Consider the following 24,497-nt stretch of genomic DNA (forward strand, 5'->3'; position numbering starts at 1 on the left):
TTAAAATTAATTATATACACCAACTATTTCATATATTTATATTTTTGTCCCTCAAAGATGATAGTGAAATTTAAGTGAATTCTTTTATTTAACCTTGTCTATACTTTTTTTACCTTTTGCAGGATTAACACTGATCCCAGACCTGTAGAGATTCTCCTCACTGCTCCAGTCTGTGTTTCTCTGCACAGTTCTCAGTCCGTTCAGTAGCACCAGTGTTGAGCAGAGACAAATAATCAAGACCCTGCTGCCTTTAGTCCTCAGTTTGACGTATAAGGTTCTTGCTCCTACTGCAACGAGTAAGCAAAATCCTACACTGGGAATGTATAGTACCCTCTCTGCTATGACAAATCCCACATAGAAGAAGAGGTTGGTGGCTGGAAGGAATGATAAAGAAATTATGGCTATTGAAAATACAACAATATTTTCAGTGCTGGGCAAAGATGTCCTTCTTGGGCAATGGTGAAGCCCAGTTGACCCATTCATGATTACATCTGGAGGCCCCTCTACTGAGTTATTGTTATGGTTTGCGTCTGGAGCATGATAGCCATTTGACTTCCCATTTGCAATGTGTGCTTTTCCATTGCTTTCCTTAATGCTGTATTTTGGCCCATGGAGTCCAAACAAAGCAAGAACAAACAATGCGCTGTAGAATGCACCAGTGTGAAGGTTCCTCCAGTCAGCTATGGACTTGACCAAGGGTACAGCGTCCATCGACCAATCAAAACTGAGCTTGTCCGGACAGAGGAGGAGCCAGGCATTCGCTGCAGGTAGGTAGAAGAAGGTGAGGGTGCGAGTGAGGAGGTGTGGTGAGTCTGCTGCAGGGTTGTCAGAGTTGGAGAAGTTTGGAGGTTTGTTTCCCATCCAGTAAAGGCGAGCTGACAGCAAGAGTATTCCCCACAACACCAGTGCACCAAGACTCAGTAACTCAGCAGTATTTCTTTTCTGAAACAGAAGAAAGCAGAATATAAGAAGATTTATCCATTTTATGGCTTCAGAGTTACATAGTAAAAATATATTGTACTATCAGATTAATTTTTTTTAATTAAACGGTCTGAGCTTTAAGCCATGTTACCTCGTGTTGTTACCTTGTCAAAACATACCTGGAGTTGTGTTTTGTTTCCTTCACACATGTTTGAGTAATCCTGCATTATTAGTCGGTCTACATCTCCAAAGGTCAAAATGCTCTGTTCCACCTTATGATGTCATGAAATGGTAATTTTCAAGATAACAGCTACCTTTTACCTTTATTTCAGTAGATTCCAGGCAATTCCAGGGATGAAATTATCCAACTGATTCTAGCGGAGGTATTAAGTTTAAAAACAGCGTGAAGAACTTCCCGTATTACAACATGACATCACAAGGTGGAAGGTTTCTGTTTAAGAGAAGAATTCAGCCTAAATATACAAGATAATTGTGTGTTAAATATGTGAATGAAACAAAACACAACAGCATTAAAACAGATCAGAAAACAGCACAATATGAGCCCTTTAAACAATCTGAAACACTAATAAAAAATTTTAATTGCAATGCTGTCAATATCAAGTAAACTTCTGACCCGCCAGAAGTAACAGGGCTCCAGTGAGTGTGACTACTAATCAGCTTGTGCTTCATTGTTTTGGTCTGCTGGTGTTTACATTTCATAAGAGCCTTATTTCTGTAGCATGATCGCCATTAGACTTCAGTCACGCAATAACTTTCCTAAACACTCACACGCTCAAGACAGAAACCCAAGTCTCATACATAGAAATACATTCTACATTATTTCTATTATAGCCCAAAATTGTACAATCATAAAATAATGCTGTATAAACAGATATATTGATGTAACCATGGAACTAAGAGACTTCTGCTATCAAGTAATTTTACTATGGGCTTAAGTAATATTATATTATAATAGTAATTATACAAATATTATTAAAAAAAGTTATATGGCATCTTTCCTTGATTATAATCTGTTTCTTCCTTTCAGGCATTATCTGAACTTTATGTGAACTTGTAAAAGTAAACAGACAGTCGGACATCTCCCGGGAAAGCCGTCTGATCTTATGAACAGAAATTGTGTCACAACAGTGTTGATTTGTATTCAGTGGTTTCATTTGTAACTAAATTCTTCAAATGATGCACTGTGGGCTACAGATAACATTCATGCTTTATCTCATTACAGAAGCAATTATGCACAAGAAAAACATGATTTACTGTGAGAGAATTACTATTAACTTAACCTATAACCTGCTGGCTCCAAAAAATACACAAAAAAAAGAGTTATTGTTTGGGTAAAGATCTAGGAGCAATAAAAAGACTAACACAAAAAGAAACCAGAAATAAATCTTAAGGGCTACAAGAATTATATGCAGAGAAGGCAGTTCACACGAAAATGTGAGAGACTTTTTCTGAAAGAACTGTTGTGTGAACTGTGTGTATTGATGGAAGTGTTTTTTTCTCAAGGAAGGAAACTGTCAGAGAAATCCAATTCTGCTTGGTGCCACAACACTGGCCAGCTCCACAAAGTCATTATGCCATTTAGGTGAATGAGCTTCATCTCCGTAACTCCCTGCCTAGTGAATGTCAAAATGGTTTCCTAATTGCTTTCCCAATCAATCATGCACAAATAATGGCAAAGCAATCTTCTAGATGGGAAGCAAAAACATCCACTTTATTAGATGAGTTTTTAGGAGCCTATGATGTCATCTTTGTAAAGGCCATTTTATAGAAATAAATCAACGCATTAACCCCATGTTGTTCAGTGGATAATACTAAAAAAATAAAACCCAAATTTCCATCTACTATTACCATACCATATCATCCATTAATACTTGGACAAGGCGTGCATTATATTAAAGACTTTTATTTTTCCCATTTTCTATTAATTTGATTTCTGAGAAATTTCATTACAGTATTTAGTGTGATAAGTATTGAATAGTAAGTAGTAGGCTTCTAATCTTTCCACAATAACAATTTTCCTTTACAGTTAATTTTGCATATTATGCATTTCAGAGACTTTTCAACGGAGTACCTCACTATTAAGCCTTCCATGATTATTTTCAAGATTGTGTGGTCGGCTGTTGCATGAAATGGTTAAAGCCATTTCCAAGGAAATGTAGAATTAAAACAATCTTTTCAACACATTGAATGACACCTAATATTTACTGCACATGATAGTACATTTGGGCCATTTTCATACTATAATGAAAGGGACATTAGGCCCAAGTGTATTGTAACCACTAGGCACTCATCTATAGAGTGCCACAGTTTTGGAATAACGTTCAAAGTATATTTGATAAATTACCAGTGACATACAAAATAGTGATGAAAGCTAAATTGAAGCCCACATCCAGATCTTTTCCCAACTCTCTTATGTGTTTTGGACAGCGTTGACTTGGGGTAATTTAACGTAGACATCAGAGCTGTGGATGGTATTGAAAGGCCAACTTTGATAGAGTGACCTAATTACAGTGCACTCCTCCTGGTAAAAGGCCTGCTGCTGGCACAAACACCTGTAATGAGCTATAGGTTACGGAGGTAGATAATACACATTAGCATTAATTTAACATTTACATATCCCCTTCTAATATCACCTTAAATATCCAAGGGGGGAAGACAACATGCATGTCATTTAATTTTAATGTTAACTAAATTAACTTTTGTTAGGAGATAAATGCCTTAAAGAAAAGTACTAGGACCAATGAGAGCTAAAATAAGTTAAGTGGATTACATTTACTTTTTCAGGGATTAAAGTCTGTCTATTAACATTTTTCAGTATGGCAGGGTGCAACAATATTGGTTTGACGACTTTATACAGAATATGAAATAAAAGCTGCACAATGTATTACTAATCAGTTGTTATGCTGCCACTTTAATGTTAGGGTCCTGATGATTCACTCAGTCCTAAATGCGCTAGCAAACTTATTCCAGTTTTGACTCAGCCCTGGTTTAAATTTGTTCTAGTACAGGATTTCAGATCTGTGTTTAACATACTTTCAACCCATCTATATCATTATATAATCATTATTTTTTATTATGGAGTACAGCACTGCAGGATATATTATATCACACAGGATAAATTGAATATAGCCCTTATTTTTATCTGTGTTTGAAGTTATGCCAAATAAGGTTCACATAAGTATTTTGGAATTTTAATGTGTCCCTCTCTATTCTACACCTGTCAGTATAAAAGAGACATTATGTTCTCATTATGATGACACATTACAGTAATTTTGCTTTTGGCATTCTCAACTGTGCTATTGCACCTTCCTTTATCTTCATCTGTTCCTCTGCTGCACTGCCTTGTATCATAGGAAGCCTCATCTGAGTCTGATTACACAGTTAATAGGATGAGAAATGGAGTGTGGCTCAAACACAGCGAGAAATACAGTTCTGGCCTAAACACACGTGGCCTCCCTCCTGACTGCACAACGGGTCATTTGCATCGCCTTATTACTCGTGGGAAGTGGGGTGGAGGTGGTTAGAAATAATTTGAAAGGCAAATCAGATCCTTGATCCTTAATCCTTCAAAGTATTCTAATAAGTAATTGTAGAAGTAGAAGTGGAATATGTGTATTTGATATTGGGGGAATCTATCGTGCACAAGATCATGATAGTAAACTGTCAAAATACTTAATCCTTTGTTGTCAGACTGGTGGTTGTAGCACAGGTCAGGAGGTCACATCAGTATAGATTTCTAAGAATAAAATAAAAATTTTAAAAAGTCACTGGTGTCAATAAAAGCCCTATATTACACAAAATGATTTCTTGTAGGATTTTACCTAAAAAGCTCAAAACGCTTTGTTCGACCTTGTGAAGTCACAAAATGGTAGTTTTCAAGTTGACAGCTACCTTTTACCTTTTGTTTAGTAGAGATGGCCAAAGAGATGGCCAATTCCAGGTCTGATATCATGTAAATCTACTGAAGGTATGAACCACAGTGGAGCACTTCCTGTATTACAACATACCATCACAATGTGGAACAGCATGCTTTCTGTTCGAGAGAAGAACGCAACTATGCAGGGTTTGTGGGTTAAACATACATGAATGAAACAAAACCAGGTATGTTTGTGATGAGGAAACAACATTATAACACAGATCAGAAAATAGTGTAAAATGGGCCCTTCAAAAAAGTATTTCACCAAAAAAGGCAGTGAAGTATTTTGGATGCTTGTGTTAGACATTAGTGCAAGTGAGATGGTCAAATAAGAGATAAAGGAAAGGAAATGAGAGCATAGTTTCCCTTGCTTTACTCTCCATTTGTATTGTGTTCCCATGTCTAATACGACGTCTGGTTTCTAATCAAGGGAAACCATTGCCCTGAAGCTTTCGCCTGGCACATAACAAGCTGATAACTGTGAGCGAGGCAGCAGTAGAGGGCATTTCCATAGTGATAAATGATCCAGATGTGCTGCAGCTGTGAGCGGCACTGGGACTGGCACCAGACCTGCTGCTTGTACTGGGACTCCCCTGTAGACTGTTGTGTCTGGGCACGGGTGAGGGCGAGGGTGGCTGGGGATACCGCTCTATGATGGATGAACAGGGGGAAAAATTTTTCACCACACTTCAAATATTCAGGGTGATGAAATCTTTTAGGCCATATTGAAACAGAGTGGAACACTGGCACGCATTATGGAGCTTTATGTCTTTCAGATTGTGGCTTCTGGTTTCAGAAGGAAAACAGTAACATATGAATATCTATTACTTCAAAGAAAAAACTTCAAAAAATGATTTAACTGCTAAGGTGAACGACTGAATAAATAACTTTAAATATTGTTATCTACCAGCTCAACATTTTAAATCAGGATTGTGGCAAGGTATTTGTTTCTTTAATCTAAAAATGCTTTTCTTTAAAAAAATAAATCAAATATGTGACAGGGATGTATTAGTAATTATTGAAGGCAAATATAGGTAAATCACTGGACACTATTTATTACTATTAATTAACAATTTGGTTTCATATTCTGTGGAGTTCTCTGCTGTTGATGCCAAGCTCTGTAATTACACTTTTGGGTTGTTATTTTGCCAGGCATGACCACAAAGGAAGATGCCCTTCAGTAATGGCAAAAGCATCCAACTGAAGGATGTTAATAGCAAGTGCAGATGTTTACAGACAGCTCCATGCGACGACAGAGCTATAAACAGCTCTGTGTGCTCAGAGCCGACTGTCCTTGTGCATAAACCCAAGGGGACTTTTTATTATGCTCATCATGCATTTAATAAGTGCAATTACAGCACATAAAGGGCCCATATTACAGATTGTTTTCATTTTATTTAAATTTTTTTCCTCATCAAAAACATACCTGGAGATGTGTTTTGTTTCATTCACAAATGTTTAACACACAGTTATCCTGTATCCACCTTGTGATGTCATGTGGTAATACAGGAAGTGCTCCACTGTGTTTTAAAACTCCTTACATCTCCATTAGAATCATCTGGATGATTTCAGCCCTGCAATTGCCAATCTCTACTGAAGTAAAGGTAAAATGTAGCTGTTAACTTGATGACATGACATCACAAGGTGGAACAGAGCATTTTGAGCTTTGCAGATGTAGCCAGAGTAATAATGCAGTGTTACTCAAACTGTGTGAATGAAACAAAACACAACTTTTTTGTTTTTGAGGAGGTAACAACATTATGACATGGCTTAAGCTCACAAGTTAATTTTGTGTAATATAGGATGTTTAAGAGTAGAGTTTATAGGAAATGAAACTGATCATTATCAAGATTTCTGGAGTTAACAGATTGTTGAAAAGTGTGAGTAGATTTCTTTCTGAATGTCATCAAGAGTTTTTAATGGTTAGATTTCACTAGATTTCACACATAAAAACATTCAAATCTAATTATTGGGTTATCTGATTACTTAGTGTTTTTTACTGACCATTTAAATATATTTTATATATATGTCATAATGCTTTACTTACATTGTGCAACACATTTAGTCATTGTTTCTTGGCAGTTATGAGATGCACTAATTAAAGGCCATAATTATATTGTTCCAGTTCATCCACTCATGCAACCTTGCTCAAAATGCTCTTACCACTTTGACCTCATTTTCTATTACTACGCACACACCCATGCGGCAGCTAAGACCTAGGTTTGCCTGCATCAACATGCAACTGTTTACTGCAGAAAACAGAAGAATGGGATGGCGCTGCAGTGAGTTAATGTTTATGTTTTCCTGTTTACCAGCTGACAAATTAGGACCAGTCTGTACTCATGATTTGTGGAGTTTACACTTGAAGCTGCATTCCACATTACACTGCTAATGAAAAGCAAACAGTATGTGACACGTGCAATTTCCAAGTATGCACAGCAGATAATAAACCACCCAGAAACATCCAACAGCATGAAGCATTTAGCAGCTGACTTGTTGTTCTACCTCTGAGGGAAGGAAGAGGAAACAACAGCTCCACACAAGAAGACCACATGTGGTGTTACTAAAGAACTTCAAAGACAATTTAAATGGACAATGCAATTTGAGGTGTGTAGTCACAAGTTGAATGTAATTAAAGATTATGATGGGGGTAGCTGGTTTTGTGTCAAAATAGTTTAAGTAGCATTCATACTTGTACAATACAGAGGCTCTCAAACTTTTCACACCAAGTGCTCCCAGTGGAAAGATTTGGCTTCCCGAGTACAGCTAAATCTATACCAGACTGATCATCGAGTTAGTTCACGTCTAAAGTAGATTAAAAAAAAAAATACCCAAAGAAGAGCAAAAAAGCAAAAACGTGAATAAAATGGACTTTAAATAATTAAAGGCCCTATATGATTGTCATGAGGTTTTAGCCATGATATAATGTTACCTCATCAAAAACATACCCAGAGTTGTGTTTTGTTTCATTCACACATGTTTTCAAGTTAACAACAACTTTCTACCATTAGTTCAGTAGAGATTGGCAATTTTAGGGCTGAAATCAGCCAAATGATTCTAGTGAAGGTGTGTGGAATTTGAAAACAGAGTGGAGCACCTCCTATATTAAAACATGACATCACAAGGTGGGACAGAGTGTTTTCAGAATGAGAGCCTAACTCAGCCTAAATGTGCAGGATTTATGAGTTAAACATGTGTGAATGAAACAAAACACAGCTCCAGGTATGTTTTTTGATGAGAAAACAACACCATCACACCATAGATCAGAAAAAAGCATTATATGGGCCTTTAAAGTAAATATAGGAACTAAATTCTGTGTATGTTCTAAAGAAGCTTGAGAATCACTGGCCTAAGAGTATAAAGCAGTAGCTACGACCTAAACCTATGGTTTTACTTCATTCTGTTATCCGCTTCTTCTTCTGTTATAGATCATTACCTTTCCTAGCAGGTATTGAAGTATTTGTCGACAGCGCAGCCGTTGAAACACAAACAGGTCGTAGACGGCGGACACAGCCAGCACCGTGACACCTTGCTCTTTCCACAGCATACTACCCGCCGCACACCAGAGACTCCCCAGGAGCCAGCCCCAACAACTATGGCCTCTGTGTGGTCCCTCACGGAGCCTGCAGTGCTTCATGTAACAAAGGAGAGAGAGCAAGAAAAACAAGGCAGCACCCACATCCGCCCTCCCCACCACACCTGCTACAGCTTCAGTGTGGATCGGGTGAGAGGCGAACAGGAGCCCAGCCAAAAGACACCAGGAACCAAGAAGGGTGCGACTGATGACCGTGAAGAGGCCTGTGACCAGGGCGTGCAGCAGAACATTGAGCAGGTGGTAGCCCCATGGACGAAGGCCGTGGAGGACGTGGTTAAGGCGGAATGAGAGGGTGCAGAGTGGGCGGAAGGACTTGTGACTGCCGCTGTGGGTGAGGAGGGTGCCCCAGAAGTCATCGTAAAGGATGTTTGTCCATGGAGTTTCAGAGAGGAGGTCCTGGTTGGTCTTGATGGCACGACTAGAAAAGAATGAAACAAGTAAATCTTTCAAGTCTAGTTCTCTTTACTTTGATGCAGTAAGTTATGTTATTACATAGTTTTATCTTTTTCTTTTTTTTTTTATATATTACGATGGGCGTAATTTCTTCATAGCGATCATGATTTTGAACATAAAGAAGACAGATCTTTAATCAGTGTCAAATTAAGTCAAATTAATTCATCCAGTGTGAACTCTGCTCCAAACCACATGCTCTTACAAACACATTTTGGCTAAAGACTTCTCAGTTAAAAAGAAGCAAGCATATCATTGACAATGTTAAACTATTGGATCACAACTTAAAATTCTAATGAATGCACAACCCCGTTACACACTTTCAGTTAATCCTATCATGAGAATGAGGCAGACTAACTAGATTACCATTGGTTGATATAAATAAATGCATAATATGGTGTTACACAGCCTTAAAATATCGGATATCGGCAATGATACTGAAATATTTGCAGGATCAGATATTGGCTTCCAAATACTGGTTCAGACAATATCCTGTCTGAATGTATTAATTGATATAATAAGACTATTTACTGGTTGTAATTGGCCCAAAAGGTCAGAGAATGTTTTAACTTTTATTTATACAAAGTTATTCTGTAGTAGATAACACATTTCAATCAGTTCTGTCTTATTTCATTTTTCAAATAAATGCTCTTTTCAATCCCTGCACTGGTATCTGCAAATGGAGTATCAAGAGAAGCTATAATATTGGAATCGGTATCAGAACTGAAAAAGTTGGACCAGTGCATCCTTCCGTAAAATAGAATGTTAACCTTGTAATCCATCTCAAAATTATAGTAGCAGAGATAAGATTCAGTCATCTGCAACTTCTTGATATAGTAATTACCTTCATAAGACAAAGACAAGTGGTTGTTTTTGTAGCCCTGCATGTACTCTGTCAGGGTCACAGATCTAAACCTACATGTCCAGGTGCATCACACTAAGACTGCAGGGATTCCCCTAATTAACACATAATTACCCACAACACAAGACACAACAGAGATGCACGACTAATTAGGCTCGCTGCTGGGGCCAATGTGATGGATGAGACGGAAACTCAAAAAGAGGTGGGTGTTCACTAAACTGATGGACCAAAATGTACAAAACCTACTGGAAACAATATGAGCTGAACATTCAGCTAGACCAATATTTTTCTATCTTTTTTTTTTTTGCCTCACAGCGCACTGCTTTAGTTGAAAAGATTCAAATATTACAAAACCAGTCCTTTTCAAAAAACATTGCACATGGTGATTGTTTTGCTTTCTTACTTGGTGTACAAGTTTGCTCAAGACACTCCAATGTGGACCAGTTGACTCAAATTGGCCATTTCTTCAAGGCTCGCCTGGCAATACTTTGAGGCACACCAGATGACACACTGGTTGAAAATGAACGTAGTAGTCAATTTCAGAAAGTACAATTATATAACTCTGGACTGCAGCTGCTTTGAGGATAACAATGTGTGTGTTATCTCAAATTTTATTAATAAATTCAGGTTTTACACAGGATGCACTGAATTCCCTTGCTACAGGATTTACTCAAAATAGACTTTGGGAATATAACCTGATATATCACTGTGATGTAAGAGATTCGTTAAATCCAAACATTGAAATGATACGAATGTACACAAGCCCAAGAATCTCTTTCATCTATTGTGCAGTCATATCCCCTGCAGTGGAAGTAGTGGCAGGAACAATAGTGAGCAGAAATAGGAACTGTATCACTCTAGGGTCTTTGAAGGTACAATGTGAGTGTGAGTATGAGGTTGAATTGAGTCTACATTTTCCTAGATCAAAAGATTATGACTTGATCTCTTTCACACATTTTCATTAACCATCTACACTGCTGACCTATATATGGACACATATTTCAGGGACTTGAACAGCACACTGGTCATTTTGCGTCAGGGCTTGATTAGCATTAACAGTATTTCTGTAGGGAAGCAGCCAGCGTCAGGGAGCCAGCCAAGGACTTCCTTTGTCTGCAGATTGTAACTCAGACATGGCTGAAAAAAGAAAGAGGGCAGAGAGAATGAGTTAGAAGGCTTTTACCATTGTAAGAGCAAGTGGGGTAAGGTAGAGAAACAGATGAGTCAGACAGAATTATAATATTTAGAGAATTTTAATTATTATTTCAATTATTTAGTTTAATATTTTCATACAATTATTCTGTTTGAAATACTGGCACATCATTGAAACACAGGGACAAAAGAGACCAACTCCATGTAATAAAACTTCAAAGAAAGAAGAAAATTACAACTGTAACTAAATTGGTAGAGCATTTATCTGTGAAATAAAAGATCCTAGGAACACGCCCAGGAACATTTTTGTACATTTTGCTGTCAGTATCACAACTGTGTGAGTTTTTTAATTCATACATTTCCCAGGATTGTTCCAAATGGAGAGTGACTTTCTCATGCTCTTGACCCACAATAATACACAGACTCAGAGGAACCACTGGTAAAAGATGTATTACAATGACGTCACTCAGTTTATAATTCCCCTTCACTTTTGAATACAGTTCCTCAGTGAGCTATTAGTATTGTCATTAGTTGTACTTGAGACACTTATAAACTGTTTACAAAACTAGATACACAATACTGATACTGTACAAAATCATAAGACAAAATTTGACCTTTCCTGAATAATTTAGTATTGTTTGTTGGAACTAGTATAAAGCCATATGGTAATAGTAATAGAAAATTGTTTAATTCAAACAATCTTGCGAGGGAAAATCTGCTCCATTATCTACCATGTTATTGTAGTATTAAAATCAGTATCAAGCTTTTTTATTAGTATTGGAATCGAGGTTTAAATTTTAGTATTGTGAAAACACTAGCTGCAGTGTAAAAAAGCATAAAGCAAGACATCTGCAACTATTGAAATTCAGATGTCCTAACAAATTGTACAATGGCTATTCTTCCCATTTCAGTCACTCTTCGTGCATTCGGAACACATATCAAACACAAATTACATTCAGCATGTCTCTGTTTCCTTGTTTTTGAGCTAATAAATAATTTAAATATTCAAATCAGCACCAAGCACTCATCTCATGCCCTGTCGCTGCCTCAAAGGGATGAAAAGAATGCATTATGCGTGGGGAACTGGGAGAGTCCTGGGGTTGAGTGTGTACATACATGCACAAATGGACTATAGGTGACCAGAATGGCTATGTATTTGTGGGCACTGTGCTGATGACTTCATTGATGCAGATAGAGTGGTCTCCCGTAGTGATTGCTCTTACTGAGTGGGTGCTTTGTATTCAGCGGCCGTATGTGGGGCAGCCAGGCGGGCAGAGAGGCAGGCAGGCTGAGGGGCACACTATTCACACAATCCTCAAAGTACAGCACAGGGCAGGCTCCTTTCAATTTTCTCGCTCTTTTGTGGGGGGAGGTAAAATCAGGGGAATTCTATTAGTGCACCAAAAAGAAGCATTAGAGGAGAGAGATTCTGGGTTTCATTTGAATTTGTAATCAGACAAAGAGTATGGCAAATGTTTTGGATTTACGGCTGTATTTCTTAATAAATGTATGCAGTATTTATTTATCGTTTAAACAGTATCAAAAGTAAGAGAAGAAAGCAGACATTGTTACATGTGTCTCGATTTAGATACTATGGAAAAGTGAATCATTAGTACATATTAGAAGTTTCTTAAATATTAACTTGTGGTAAAATTATTCTAACAATATTCAGGAAAGACCCAATTTTGTGAGATTGTCATTACTGATACTTCAAAAAAGACCATACGTTCAAATGGGCATACTAGTTATTATAGGGTCACATTAGGATTGTCAAAAATGAGACAAAGATATTAATATTAAAGTGATATCAAAACTACCATAGAATAAAATGAAATAGATACTATAACTACTCAGCATTTTAATCTCCACATAGAATATCTATTTGGTGAAATAAATTCCAAAAACTGACCAACAGATTTCCTTCTGTTCCGATGTTTATCTATGGGATAGTATTATCATTAAGTTTCAGAGACCATCCCAGTGCCTCGGGCAGCAATAATGAGACAGATTTACTCTATCAATGTTTTCAAGCCTTTAAATGACTGGTGCTGGTACATTATTTCCTGCATATTTTCCTCACCTTGTGCTTTTCTCGGATCATTAGCATTTTTGCTTCATTGGCAATGTCTGAGATCATTTTTGCCACATGATCATTTCAGTGCCTTTCTTTGTGTACTATTAATAGTGAGCAATGACACCGGCCTGCTTTTGTGTGGTAGATAGATTTTTCACTAACTTATTAGGGAGCTAAAACTGGTGAATTTGCTGAACTTGGCAAATCTGAAAAAACATAGACATAACAACATATCTAATTCTATTAGAGGTTTGTTTCATATATGTGGAACATGAAGATAAAATTCCTACTAAAAACAAGATTTCTGTGCTACCTGTGAAGAATTAATGTCAAGCTGACATAATTGTTATAATGTGCTACTTTTCTAATAGATTTTCAGACTGACATAATATGGGGTAACAATTTAGTGAAACATTTCAAGTAAACAATAACATCTCCATGGAGACAAGCAATTTGGGTCCATTCCCCCATTTCCAGTGAATTCAAAATATATGGACTCTTAAGGTGTTTGAAGTGTCAAAGTCCACATGGGTTCTATGCTAATCCAATTCTAACCGGATTAGTAAGTGATCATAGACTGAACTGAACTTGGGGTCAACTGGGTCTATTTAAAGACAGGTTCATTATGAACAATAAATGAATAGTTTGCACATTATGTATAACGCTATTATATAACACAATACATAGTCACAAAAGAGCAGCAGGACATTGTATTGTTTTTTCAGGCCATATTGACCAATGAATATTTCATTTATTTATATTTGTTTGGTTGGAGCATCTTGAAGCTGTTATATCAGGAAGTAAATGGGTGTGTTCCAATAACATATGACAAAACTTGGAACAATGTAATGTAGAACCAAGACTTTCTCACAGTTGTTTGTGGCAGACTGGCTCCAATTTGAGAGGAAAGAGGGAAATTGCATGAATGCTAATGTCATAAAAATCACACTCTTGTGCTGGGTGCAGCCAAGTCTTGAAAGATTTATGCTTAGCTTCGCAAAAGGCACCCTCCTTTCACGGTGTGTGAGATGACATCTGACATTCATTTGGCACATTTTATGCCTTCTCACTTCCAATTACGTGTTATTTCCATCATCTAAAATGTCCATTGATAAGGTACAGAGTGGCGTAACATCTAAAGTATGATAGATAAGACAGAAAGTGAGAGTGTTATTTGTATTCAAGTTAGTAACCCACATTTTCTCCTCTTTTCAGTTCACTGGGTTTATCTTTTCATTGATTAAAAATAGCGCACGCTGTGTAGCCTCTAGCATTATCCCCCCGAGTGCACAATAACTACTGTGAAGTTTTTAAGAAGCAGGTTAAGCTATTTCAATTTGTAAAATAGGATTCTGAGGTGATAGTACAGTGGATTTTGTAAAATACATATTTAAGGGGAAGGGATTCTAGGAACAGTGCACTGGCCTCAAGTGCTCCAATAAACCTAGATTACAGTCAATCCGATTTAATAAGAAACAAAACACCAGGTGTTTTTTTGTTTTTTTTTTTTTTACAACGGGTACACATTTGGACACATCTCATCAAAGCTCTCATTTGGAAAATAGTTATGAATATAGAAAAAATACATTCAAAGCAATACGCATTATGAAAGAGCAAAAGAATAACATATTAGCATTCTGACATTCTGGCCAATAGTGTCAAACTATTTTTACGAGAGTAAAGAAGCAGGAAATCAATTACACCTTTGATGGCAACCTGCAGCTTCATAATGAGCTGACAATATAAAAGACCAAGTTTTAAAAGGTGCACAGTGTAGCTTTCATAATGTTTTGCTCCACAGTATATGCATTTAAATATCTCAGATCTGTGGAGAGGCAAGCACAATCACAGAATGAACACATTTTATAGGTATTTTAATGAGTAAAAACACCTGTAATTGAGTGCAACACATGACATACAGTAGAACATTCCAGGCAAAGTGTAGAACATCTGGTGACAAGGTGGTAGACCCCCCTACAGAAGTTACATTGAGAACATTAAAAAAAAAAAAAAATCCTCAGAGAACTAGTGAAGAAAATTTTTATCAGAAATAAGTTGTAACTACTGTACCAGAATTACGACAAAAATAAAATGCAATTTTTATAATCTCGTCCATTCAATAACAGTTAGTCAACAAAGAAACAGGAACAAGACTACTTTTCTGTGAGCACAAAACCTCATTCAAAGTTTTTCCTATTTTTTTTATCATGCCCATTTCCATCTCATTGCTTTCCAGTAGATTGATTTATTAAGCCTTTGTGTCGGACTAAGTGGCTGATTGATCACCTTCCATTAACTGGTCTTACAATACCGAGGCGATCCGACAACACTGACACTACTGCTGGCTCAGCTAAAAGAAATGCACCGAAGTGTTTCCTGAGAAATGATGTCAATAAAAGACTTTGATGAATCTTTAGAGCTGAGAGGGGACGGCTATGGAAAATCAATGGATGATAAATCATGAGCTCTATAGGCCCTGGGTATAAATACAGAAAGGCTTGACTGACTAAACATTGAGCTGGGCATTAAAGACACCAATGACAGCTTTGAGAGATGTTAAATTAATAGGGATTTTCTGTGATGAATAGGAATGCATACCAATACTGCTACACTGTGCTACTACTAATACATAGGGTGTTGGCTTCAATCTGATAAATTGTGCTGAATTAGGTATCAACTCCAGGTTATATTTTTAATTCTACACTCTGTTTAAGAGTCAAACAAATGTGAAATGACCGTAAAATAACGCAGAAAAAAAATAAATGAATATATAATTTATTCTTTTAAATTAGTTTTAGTTTCATTTTAAAATCAGATATAAATAACAGCTACACAAGATACTTAAAGCTATAGTGTCAGAATCGGAATCAGTATAAGAACTGAAAAAGCTATAAAACCAAATCCAGTAGTGTTACTAGTATGGTTGACAACATGCCTGAGGATATGCTATGCACATGAGCGAGATTTTCTGTCCAAATGATTAAATTTGCCGCACTGTAGAAAAACATACATTTTTGGGATAGTGAAAACGGCCTGGTTTAATAAGCTCTTATCAGTAAAAAAAAAAAAAACATTGTGTGTCTCTTTCACTGGTGGTATGCAGCCTACAGCATATTACAGCAAACAAATGAGCAGCCAATCACAGAGTCCAATCTCTGGTTCCAATATGCTCCCCGGTTAATTACAGTGTCTGACTATGGCCATGTAATTAGGTGGCCTTTCTGGTGTTTGCGTGTGCCCACAGTGATAAATGTGATGCTTGATTAAAATTGGGCTGAGATTTGCATGCAGGCAGTGTCACATAATACATAAGACTCATTGTGGAGGCTATGATTAAAATGCCATTGAGATAAGGCTGTATACTGATGCAACTTGTAGACATTGTAGCTGCAAGATTTACTACATGGCACAGAAAATCCTTGCCCTAATTTGCCTTCATAATTTGTCTTATACTTGTTGTGCCACATGGTACATTTATCAAGCCATGGAGAGTAGATATCACCAAATGGGACAATAAAGCAAATAAAGTATGTATGTATGTTGAATTGGATATGTTCTGATTTGTATATCTCCAATTCCACAGACTCTTCAATGGTACAGGCATGATACATGATCTTGCAGATGGCCTATATTTCAAAGAGCTGGCACAATGAATTACCAACAAAACACTTAAGTTTACATTTTAATCATAGTTTGAGAGGCAAGGATACAGAGTGTTATAGATTTAGTTATGACTCAGATGTCCGTCATTGTTTTCCACTGGCCATGTATTCACTTGAGCCTGTGAATGACGGACACAAAGACGACCACGTGTGAGTCTAAGTGTTGCCTAGACTGATAACAGCCTAACTTCAAATCAATATTACACAGATAAATTCAGTCCAGATGGGTCCACTGTCTATTTGATTTATGTTCTATAAACTGTTGGACAATGTGCTTGCTCAGAATTCTTACCAAAAATATATGTCTACTTTTACGGACTCTGTTTAGTCATAAATCCAGTTTAAATTGAGAAGGTTTTAGTCATGAATATCTTAATCTGTTAAGCCTTTGGGATTGAGTTTGGCCAAAGAAACAGCTGAGAAACAAAACCACATTCTGTTCAAACTCAGGAGCCTTCTGTCTCTGACTGGAAATTTAAATTACCACCAGAAGTTGTTCGTAATTTGTTCACTAGTTAAAACATGTAATTTGACAATTGTTCTTATAGTTTAGTTTTTAGAAGACTTGCATGCAGCTCTGGCAATGGGAATCTATGGCACACTAACACACCATGAAGTACTGTATCCAATGGGGAATAAGCGCTCCTTTCTTGTGCCGTGACCAGTTGTCACATTCCAGCATTAGGAAATGAGAAGCAGACGATATCGAGGGGTACCACAGGGGCCAAGCCAAAACAAAGTGTCCTCCATTCACTGTATGCTAATTATGCAAGACTTTGATGTGCAATCTGTGAAACTTGGAAAGAAACGGAACTATTCATCAAGTTTAAAACAACTAAAATCGTCATTAATCATGGATAACAAGGTTTAATGGTACTGGATGCCATCAGTGAGGTATAAACTTCTATGAATCATTCATAATTTATTTAATTTTCATTATTTTACATAATCTTATTTGCGGTGTATACCAATCAACAAGAACCAACTTCTACAAGCACATGTGGAGGTCAAACTATTAAGAGCATTCAAGCTGCCAAAAACAGCTTTATTTAAAAACAGCCTTGAAAAGGAAACAGAATTATCAGTTCATAATTATAGCTCAGAGAAGGTCTCTCTTTCTAAGATAGAGTGCAGGACTAAGCCGACATGAAGTCAGAAGTAACATCATGACAAAAGCATGTAGGACCGGGTTACAAGAAACTGCAGCCAAGATGTGCTTTAAGTTGCATATAAATCACTGACAGAATACAATCCAGCCCTGAACACCATTTACTAACACATTAGCAACAAAGTATTTTGGTTACGATGTTTTGTTAGCCTATAAAAGCTAATCATTTTTCCTTGACCTTCCTAGTGTATCAGAAGTATTTCAAAGATGTTTTGAGAATGCAAACCATTTCTCCTACAGGTAGGTGAATTAAATTGTGAATATCATGGCAATTATAATGGTACTTCAGATGGAGAACTGCCTTATTTGTAAATGTGCATATCCTTTTTATTCATTACTTAAAACCTCCATAAAACCACCAATGCACAGTACGATAATCAACAACAGCAGTATAGAGTCTCAGAAAGCAAAACATATTCAAGCAATATGTGATAAATGGGAGCTTGGCCAGAATCTGTCTTCAACTGTGATGTGACATGTACTTTCTGACAGTACTATCAAAGGAGCACAGAAGACGCAGCATTTATAGCTGGGGAGGGTAGATTAAATTGTTTAAATTGGTGGTGTGTAATAGATGGGCTTGATGTATGGCGGTAATGAGTACGCCGCAGAAGAAAAATATCACTGTGGATTCTCTAATGATACGCACCAAGCATAACCAATGGTGACCTCTAATCTCAGGCCCTGCTCTGTCTATGCCACATTAGGATATCCCCTGTTTGAAAATAATTGATTTCCTATGATCCAGACACAGTGCTGTTTTACTTACTTGTCTGGCAATGTGCTGCTTTTTTATCAAAATCTAAAGAAAATATACTTCATAAATGCAGCAATGACCATGATGTTATTGCTATGCATTATTCAGTAACCTTAAAATGTACTATAATGAAATAAAAACATAAGTGCAATTATACTAAAAGCTCATTGAAAGTATAGTAAGCATTTTTTTGTTTGGTAGTTTCATTAGTTTCATTTTGAAGTCAATTTAGACTTAGATTTAGACTTTTAAAAAAAATCTTTATAGCAAATAAATTACTGAGTGTAGATTATTTTCTGGTTTAGAGTTTAGGCCCCTAGATAATTGCTCATTTACTGTAGATGTGTTTATAACTTTGTATGTTTTTTTCACATTGACATAACATTGTTGAAAACATTTCTGAAGAACATTTTGGCACAGTATCATATATCAAAAATAAATTACATTGTTGTCACAGCCTATTTGAAAACCAATGCATCCACCCTCTGCCTTTTCCAGTGATCCGTGAATATCAAAATGATGGTTCGGAGCACATTACAGTCAGTGGAAAAGATAAATACACTGGCTGGTTTGAGGTTGAGCTGACCGAGGCAGAAAAGCAGCCATTATCAAATGCAAATTTCTCCCATTTATCAAAGGCCTTTCCATAACCGCCATGTTTAGCCAAGCACCTCTTTGCCTTATCTCCAACAAAGTACCTGTAGAAATACTGATACTATGAGGAGACGGGAGAGCTGCAGGCACTACTCTCTGACAGTGAAGGTGAGTATATATTGAACTTACAGTTTCTCAGTTTATTTAAAAAGCAGTTTGAAAGCTACCTTTTTAATTAAGCTGAGAAAACGAGTAACTACAAACCTAAATAAAATGATAAAACAATCATTATGGAAAAAATATACGTAACATTAATAACAATTCTCAAATTATGGTCAACACAAAGCTCTATTTATAGTCACATTGTCAATCGTGTGTCATCACTTCCACAAATAGCTTTCCATTGTGACAAAAGAACAGTCCACCAAAACAACACAGCCATACTGAGACGTCCACACTTCCTCTATCACGCATTCAGCACCACACTCTCCTCTTTTAGGCTCTTATCAGAAGGAAACAGGAAGAGAAAGGCTATCTCCATCCTCAGGCTGAATAATCTGGTCCAGGATGAAATATGACCAGGCTAAATCCCCTCCAAGCATTTGAAAGTTCAGTGTGCAGATAGCAAATAATGTATTGTACAGTATATGGAAGTTTGACATTTAAATGGAAGCAAAACCCCTCAAGACATCATTAATGAATACTCCCAAATGTAGGCTACTGTATACAAAGCAGCAATAGTAAGAAATACATGTGTATATCAAAGCAAAATGAAGTTAATGTATTAGAAATATTGGTCAAGCTCTGTATCAAAGAGTAATTGAGAGTAATAATGTTAGTTCAAAGCGTTGATTCAGAACTCAACTTTTGGGAATGGTGGCAGCGGTTCCTCTTCATTCTAAACAGTGTGAGAATCCATGCCGAATTAGGCTGAATATTTGAATAATAGCATGACATTTGACACAAAGGCAGGTGGTCAAAATGTTATGTCTAATCATCTGTCTAAACTTCTCTAGCCCTCCTCCTATCAGTAGCATGTTCTAAAATTGTCTTGAGTGAAGTGTGTCACCTGATCTTCTTTAAATTTTATTTTATTCACTCTAGTAGACTAGTGTCTTTATGAGGTGAGTAGTCTAATCCTGTTTCCCACACACTACTCTACTATAGTTGACTCTGCTCTGGCACCAAACCCTTAAGTGTTTTATACTACAATTACAATGCTTGTGTTTTACAAGAGTTAGCTCAAGTATGAAGAGGGAAAAGTGGGTGGTGGTAGGATGGAGCTTTGGTGCCAGTGCTGCAGAGCTAATGTATTTTTATTGGTTTAGTGGAGCACTTGGCACTTACAGTGATGAAAGTAGCACTGCACAGCCAACTATAAGTCCACAGTAATTTAAAATTATTATTATTATTTTTTTTTTATTCAATAAAAAAAAGAAAAGAACATTTATTTGTCTCAATTGCTGCCTTTGTCATGACCATTCAACATCAACATTTTGGTGAATTAATCAATTGTTTTAGTGCAATTCAATTGATTCACTGAGACAAACTTGAACACAATGAACACATTTCAGAAACAAAAACTCGAACACACCCTATATACTCTGAAATATTTAGTTCAAAGCATTTCAATCAAAAATCATTACCACGACACACGGCACGACACATGTTGTTCCCAGATCGGATAAACCAGCACCGTGAGAGTAAAGCCCTTTCCATCAACTAAGCCATCTACTCCATTATCTGCTGACAGGCTCCACATGACTGGAGAAAAGCTGTCAGCGCTTCAGAAAACACCACACTTCTCCTGGTACAGAGGAAGTGAGCGGTCAAACTCAACAGGATTGTTTTTCAAAGTCACAACAGTGTGCTGCCTATAGTGAAATCCAACCACTTCACACTCATTTAATTTTCTGTTCTGACAGCTGTTCTGACAGAAAATCCACACACGCTGAAAGTTGAGATTCAAAAGCTATTGATTACAAAAGGTACAAGAGGGTGACTGCTTATGATTGCTGTGATCCCCAGATTGGTTTTGGTTTTATATTTCGCTAACAACTGCTCTAAGCCATACATAAAGTGCACCTTGGTTTAAAGGGAAGGGAAGTCAAAGGCAGCTTCTAAGTGTAATATAATGCCACAAAAGGCTTATTTGCTTACATAGTTGATGCTGGTAGAACTTAAGTCACCACTGCCGAGGTTATAAAGGGTCTCAAAGCACTAAAGCGCATGAGGAACACACATGTGGCTGGACAGATATAACCTGTCAAATTATTTCAGCACTTTATATGCAGTCTGAAGTTTAGTGTTACTGAAAGTGAAACCTTAAGTTATGTGGAGGAATATTATCAATTTAAATTAAACATTCTATTATTATACAACCTGTCCATACAACATTAATAGAGGCAAGTGAGTGGCTGCTGGATAAGATAGCAAAAGTCTAATTTGAAGTGTTTGGTACTGCATGGTACAAGAGTCAGAAAATTTGAAAAATATGAAGACATTTTTTTGTTTTGATCATTTTAGTATCTTATTTTCTGGAATAGAGACACACTAAGATTATCACGCGTGTATTTCAATAATTAAATACAACCTACTAAATTCAGCAAATGAGAAATTGTGATCATATATTGCACTGATCATATATTGAACTGAACTATTCTCCAGTAATAGGATTATGACAGCTCTCCATCTTTGCTCATGACAAAGAATGTCACGGGAAGTAAAAGCCAAACCTCACCAAAGTCAAACACTTCAACCACAGATTGCAGCCGGCTCTGAGACAAAGAGGGAGATGTTTTCATAGTAATTCCCACCGGGACCATTATTCATTTGTGCTTCTTGTGGAGGGGAGTGTGACGTGATGGGGGCCACAGATGTTAGGATACATGAGTCAGACTGCTGAAAGCCACAGGATGCATTCTGTTTTAGCGTGCCGCTGTGCAACCTGTAGTGCTCTCCTGCACAAAGCCATTTATTACTAGGTCAATATGGCAAACAAAAGAGAGAAAAAGAAATGTCAGGATAATCAATCTGACATCCAGTTAAAAAAACAAACTAAAAAAGGTACTTATAATTAAAGGGCACATTTTTTTTTCATATTTTGTTAAATAATCAAAGTATAGTGTGAGCAGAAGAACAAATGCATCATTGTATAGGAGATAAATCCAAATGTATTAGCTATAATAAAAATAAAAATAATAAAATCTCAATTAATCAATCTATCCTTTCTTAATGTTAAATATAAGGGGACTGGACACCGGGAACTTCGGGAAAGATCAATTTGTAACTGCCCACAGTGTAAACTCAAGCCTTTGTAACCAGTGACCCTGACAATCGCCAAAAGCAACCCACTTAACAAAGCCTAACCAGAACATCCCATTGAAAAATTATCTACTTGTGCCATCTCGTCTACTCAGTAAAAGCACAGCATGTGACATGTAACAGGATTACAAGGTCAAATGTCAGATAAGAAGCTCCTTGTGTTAAACAATTTCGGTGGACAAAACTATAACATGATAATTGACTAAAAGGGACACATTGTGAAGGATGTCAATGCTTTAACCTCAGGACCATAACTCTTTTGGAATTCTCCAGAGGAAAAGCGCATGTGATTCTTGACCCTAAAAGAGGACAGCATTTGATGAACAACCAGCAAGGCCAAAGCTGTGATTGGTATTCACCCTCTTCTATCTGAGTGCACTGAACCAAAACACGGTGTCTGTCCCTGGAGTGTAAATTATCGTTGTGACCATGATAAATATGGCACACAGTTGGTGGATGCTGAACTCTGGCTAGTGTGAGTGTAGGATCGGCCAAACTGTGTAATCTGTCACTAAAAGGGATTCAAGCAGCACACATCCTGACAGCCTCACAAGTGTCATGGTCAGACCAACAAACAAAGGTGATGGATGCGTTTGTGGTGGTTTACTAGTGTGGTGCAATGCAATGGGGAGTGCAATCTCCATTTATATAGGGTTATTTCATTTTGGCTTCTCAAAACAAATCAAACCATGTATGAAAAGAAATGATAAATCAAATTGGAAATAAACTGACAAAACAAAAATCTAAATGTGTGTAAAATTTGTATTTGTCATTTGGATCTGTCACTTTTATTCCAAAGTAGTTGTTTTTATGCTTGGTAAAGCAAACCAGGATTGAGGTCTAATCGTGAAATATTTTACCTGTGGAACCTAGGCTACACTCCTCCCTGTAGTTTTGCATTCATCTACCGTAATCTATTGTGGACACCATTCGTAGACACAAAGAAAGTCAACTGGTAAGTGCATGTTTTCACATGTCTCTTGGTTTCACTGGCCAAGCAAGTTGTGATGAACACTTTTAAACAGAAAAGACAAAAAGATAAAACAAACAAACAAAAAACCACACACACACACACACACACTGTTAAAATGACCAAAGGTCTGAAAGAAATACAACAGATTATGCACTTTAATGTGGCAAAATTCAGACTTTAATTAATTGCTATTTACCAAAAGTTGCCTGCTTTGAACTGAAAGATTTATTCTGTCCACCCTCAGGACAAAAGCGCGCTTACAGGCGGCCAGACGCAGCGACCCATCCCACACGGTGCCGTCGTGCGGATGACAAGTGTACTTTGAGATCGGGATGTTGTCAGCAGAACAGCCTACCTGTCATCGTAGCAGAAATCGGCATCCAGCGTGTTTACGTAGAGACCCACAGCCACAGCGGTGCATACCAGCTCCGTGAACATCTCTTCAGAGTCCGATCAACGTGTCATAAACCGGGATTTATCAGCAGAAAAGGTGTCGCTAAAGTCTCTGTTTACCCGCTTGGCAGCACGGCTTTCCGCGGGAGCGCAGACATTTCCCGATACAGACAAAGTGTGGCAAAGTTTGCCATCTTTCCTCTAACCCATGGTCGTTTCCGGAGTATCCCAGGCGCAGAGGGGCAAAGCTATCAGCGTGTGAGAGTCAAAACAGCGGGCATCTTGGCTGTCTCCACCACACGAGCATCTCCGAGCTTTGGCACCGCTCAGAGCAGAGCGCTGAGACGCATGTGGTTTTCAGGACGACGACGCATGCGCAATACCGATGTTCTGCATTGAAGGAGGAAAGGTGGTGACTGAAGTACACATTTAACTCGTGTAGTCGCTTTCTGGGGTACATCCCATTGCTTTATAATGGTCTGATATTTAAGGTAGTTCAAGCAGTCCCAATAGTAGCCTTAAAAGGCTGGCCTATGCCATATTTTGTGAAATTGCATATGGTTGATAATTTGGGTCAATAATTTGTAACCTAGACCTATTAGGCTAATGCCTTGACAGTTTGACAAAGTAATATG

At 37.4% G+C, this 24,497-nt stretch overlaps 1 protein-coding gene across 3 annotated transcripts in view; it reads right to left on the reverse strand.

Moving 5' to 3' along the window:
- The window catches only part of LOC110161806 (protein O-mannosyl-transferase TMTC2-like), a 33,750-nt gene extending 9,538 nt beyond the window's left edge, over window positions 1-24,212 (reverse strand). Inside the window, exons 1-3 of one of the 3 annotated variants that reach the window (XM_020926639.2) lie at window positions 23,825-24,212; window positions 8,295-8,871; window positions 114-942 (exon numbers count right to left, since the gene is read on the reverse strand). In XM_020926639.2, coding sequence (XP_020782298.2) covers window positions 114-942; window positions 8,295-8,871; window positions 23,825-23,907 — 1,489 coding nt within the window. In that variant the 5' untranslated portion in view covers window positions 23,908-24,212. Of the gene's footprint in view, window positions 1-113; window positions 943-8,294; window positions 8,872-23,824 lie in introns of those variants that run through there. The other 2 variants (XM_055154124.1, XM_055154123.1) reach the window with 2 other exon arrangements.
- Window positions 24,213-24,497: the final 285 nt, after the last annotated feature.

Source organism: Boleophthalmus pectinirostris, unplaced genomic scaffold, assembly GCF_026225935.1.
Source record: "Boleophthalmus pectinirostris isolate CB_2022bp ecotype Guang Dong unplaced genomic scaffold, ASM2622593v1 HiC_scaffold_18, whole genome shotgun sequence".
Taxonomy (NCBI): domain Eukaryota; kingdom Metazoa; phylum Chordata; class Actinopteri; order Gobiiformes; family Gobiidae; genus Boleophthalmus; species Boleophthalmus pectinirostris.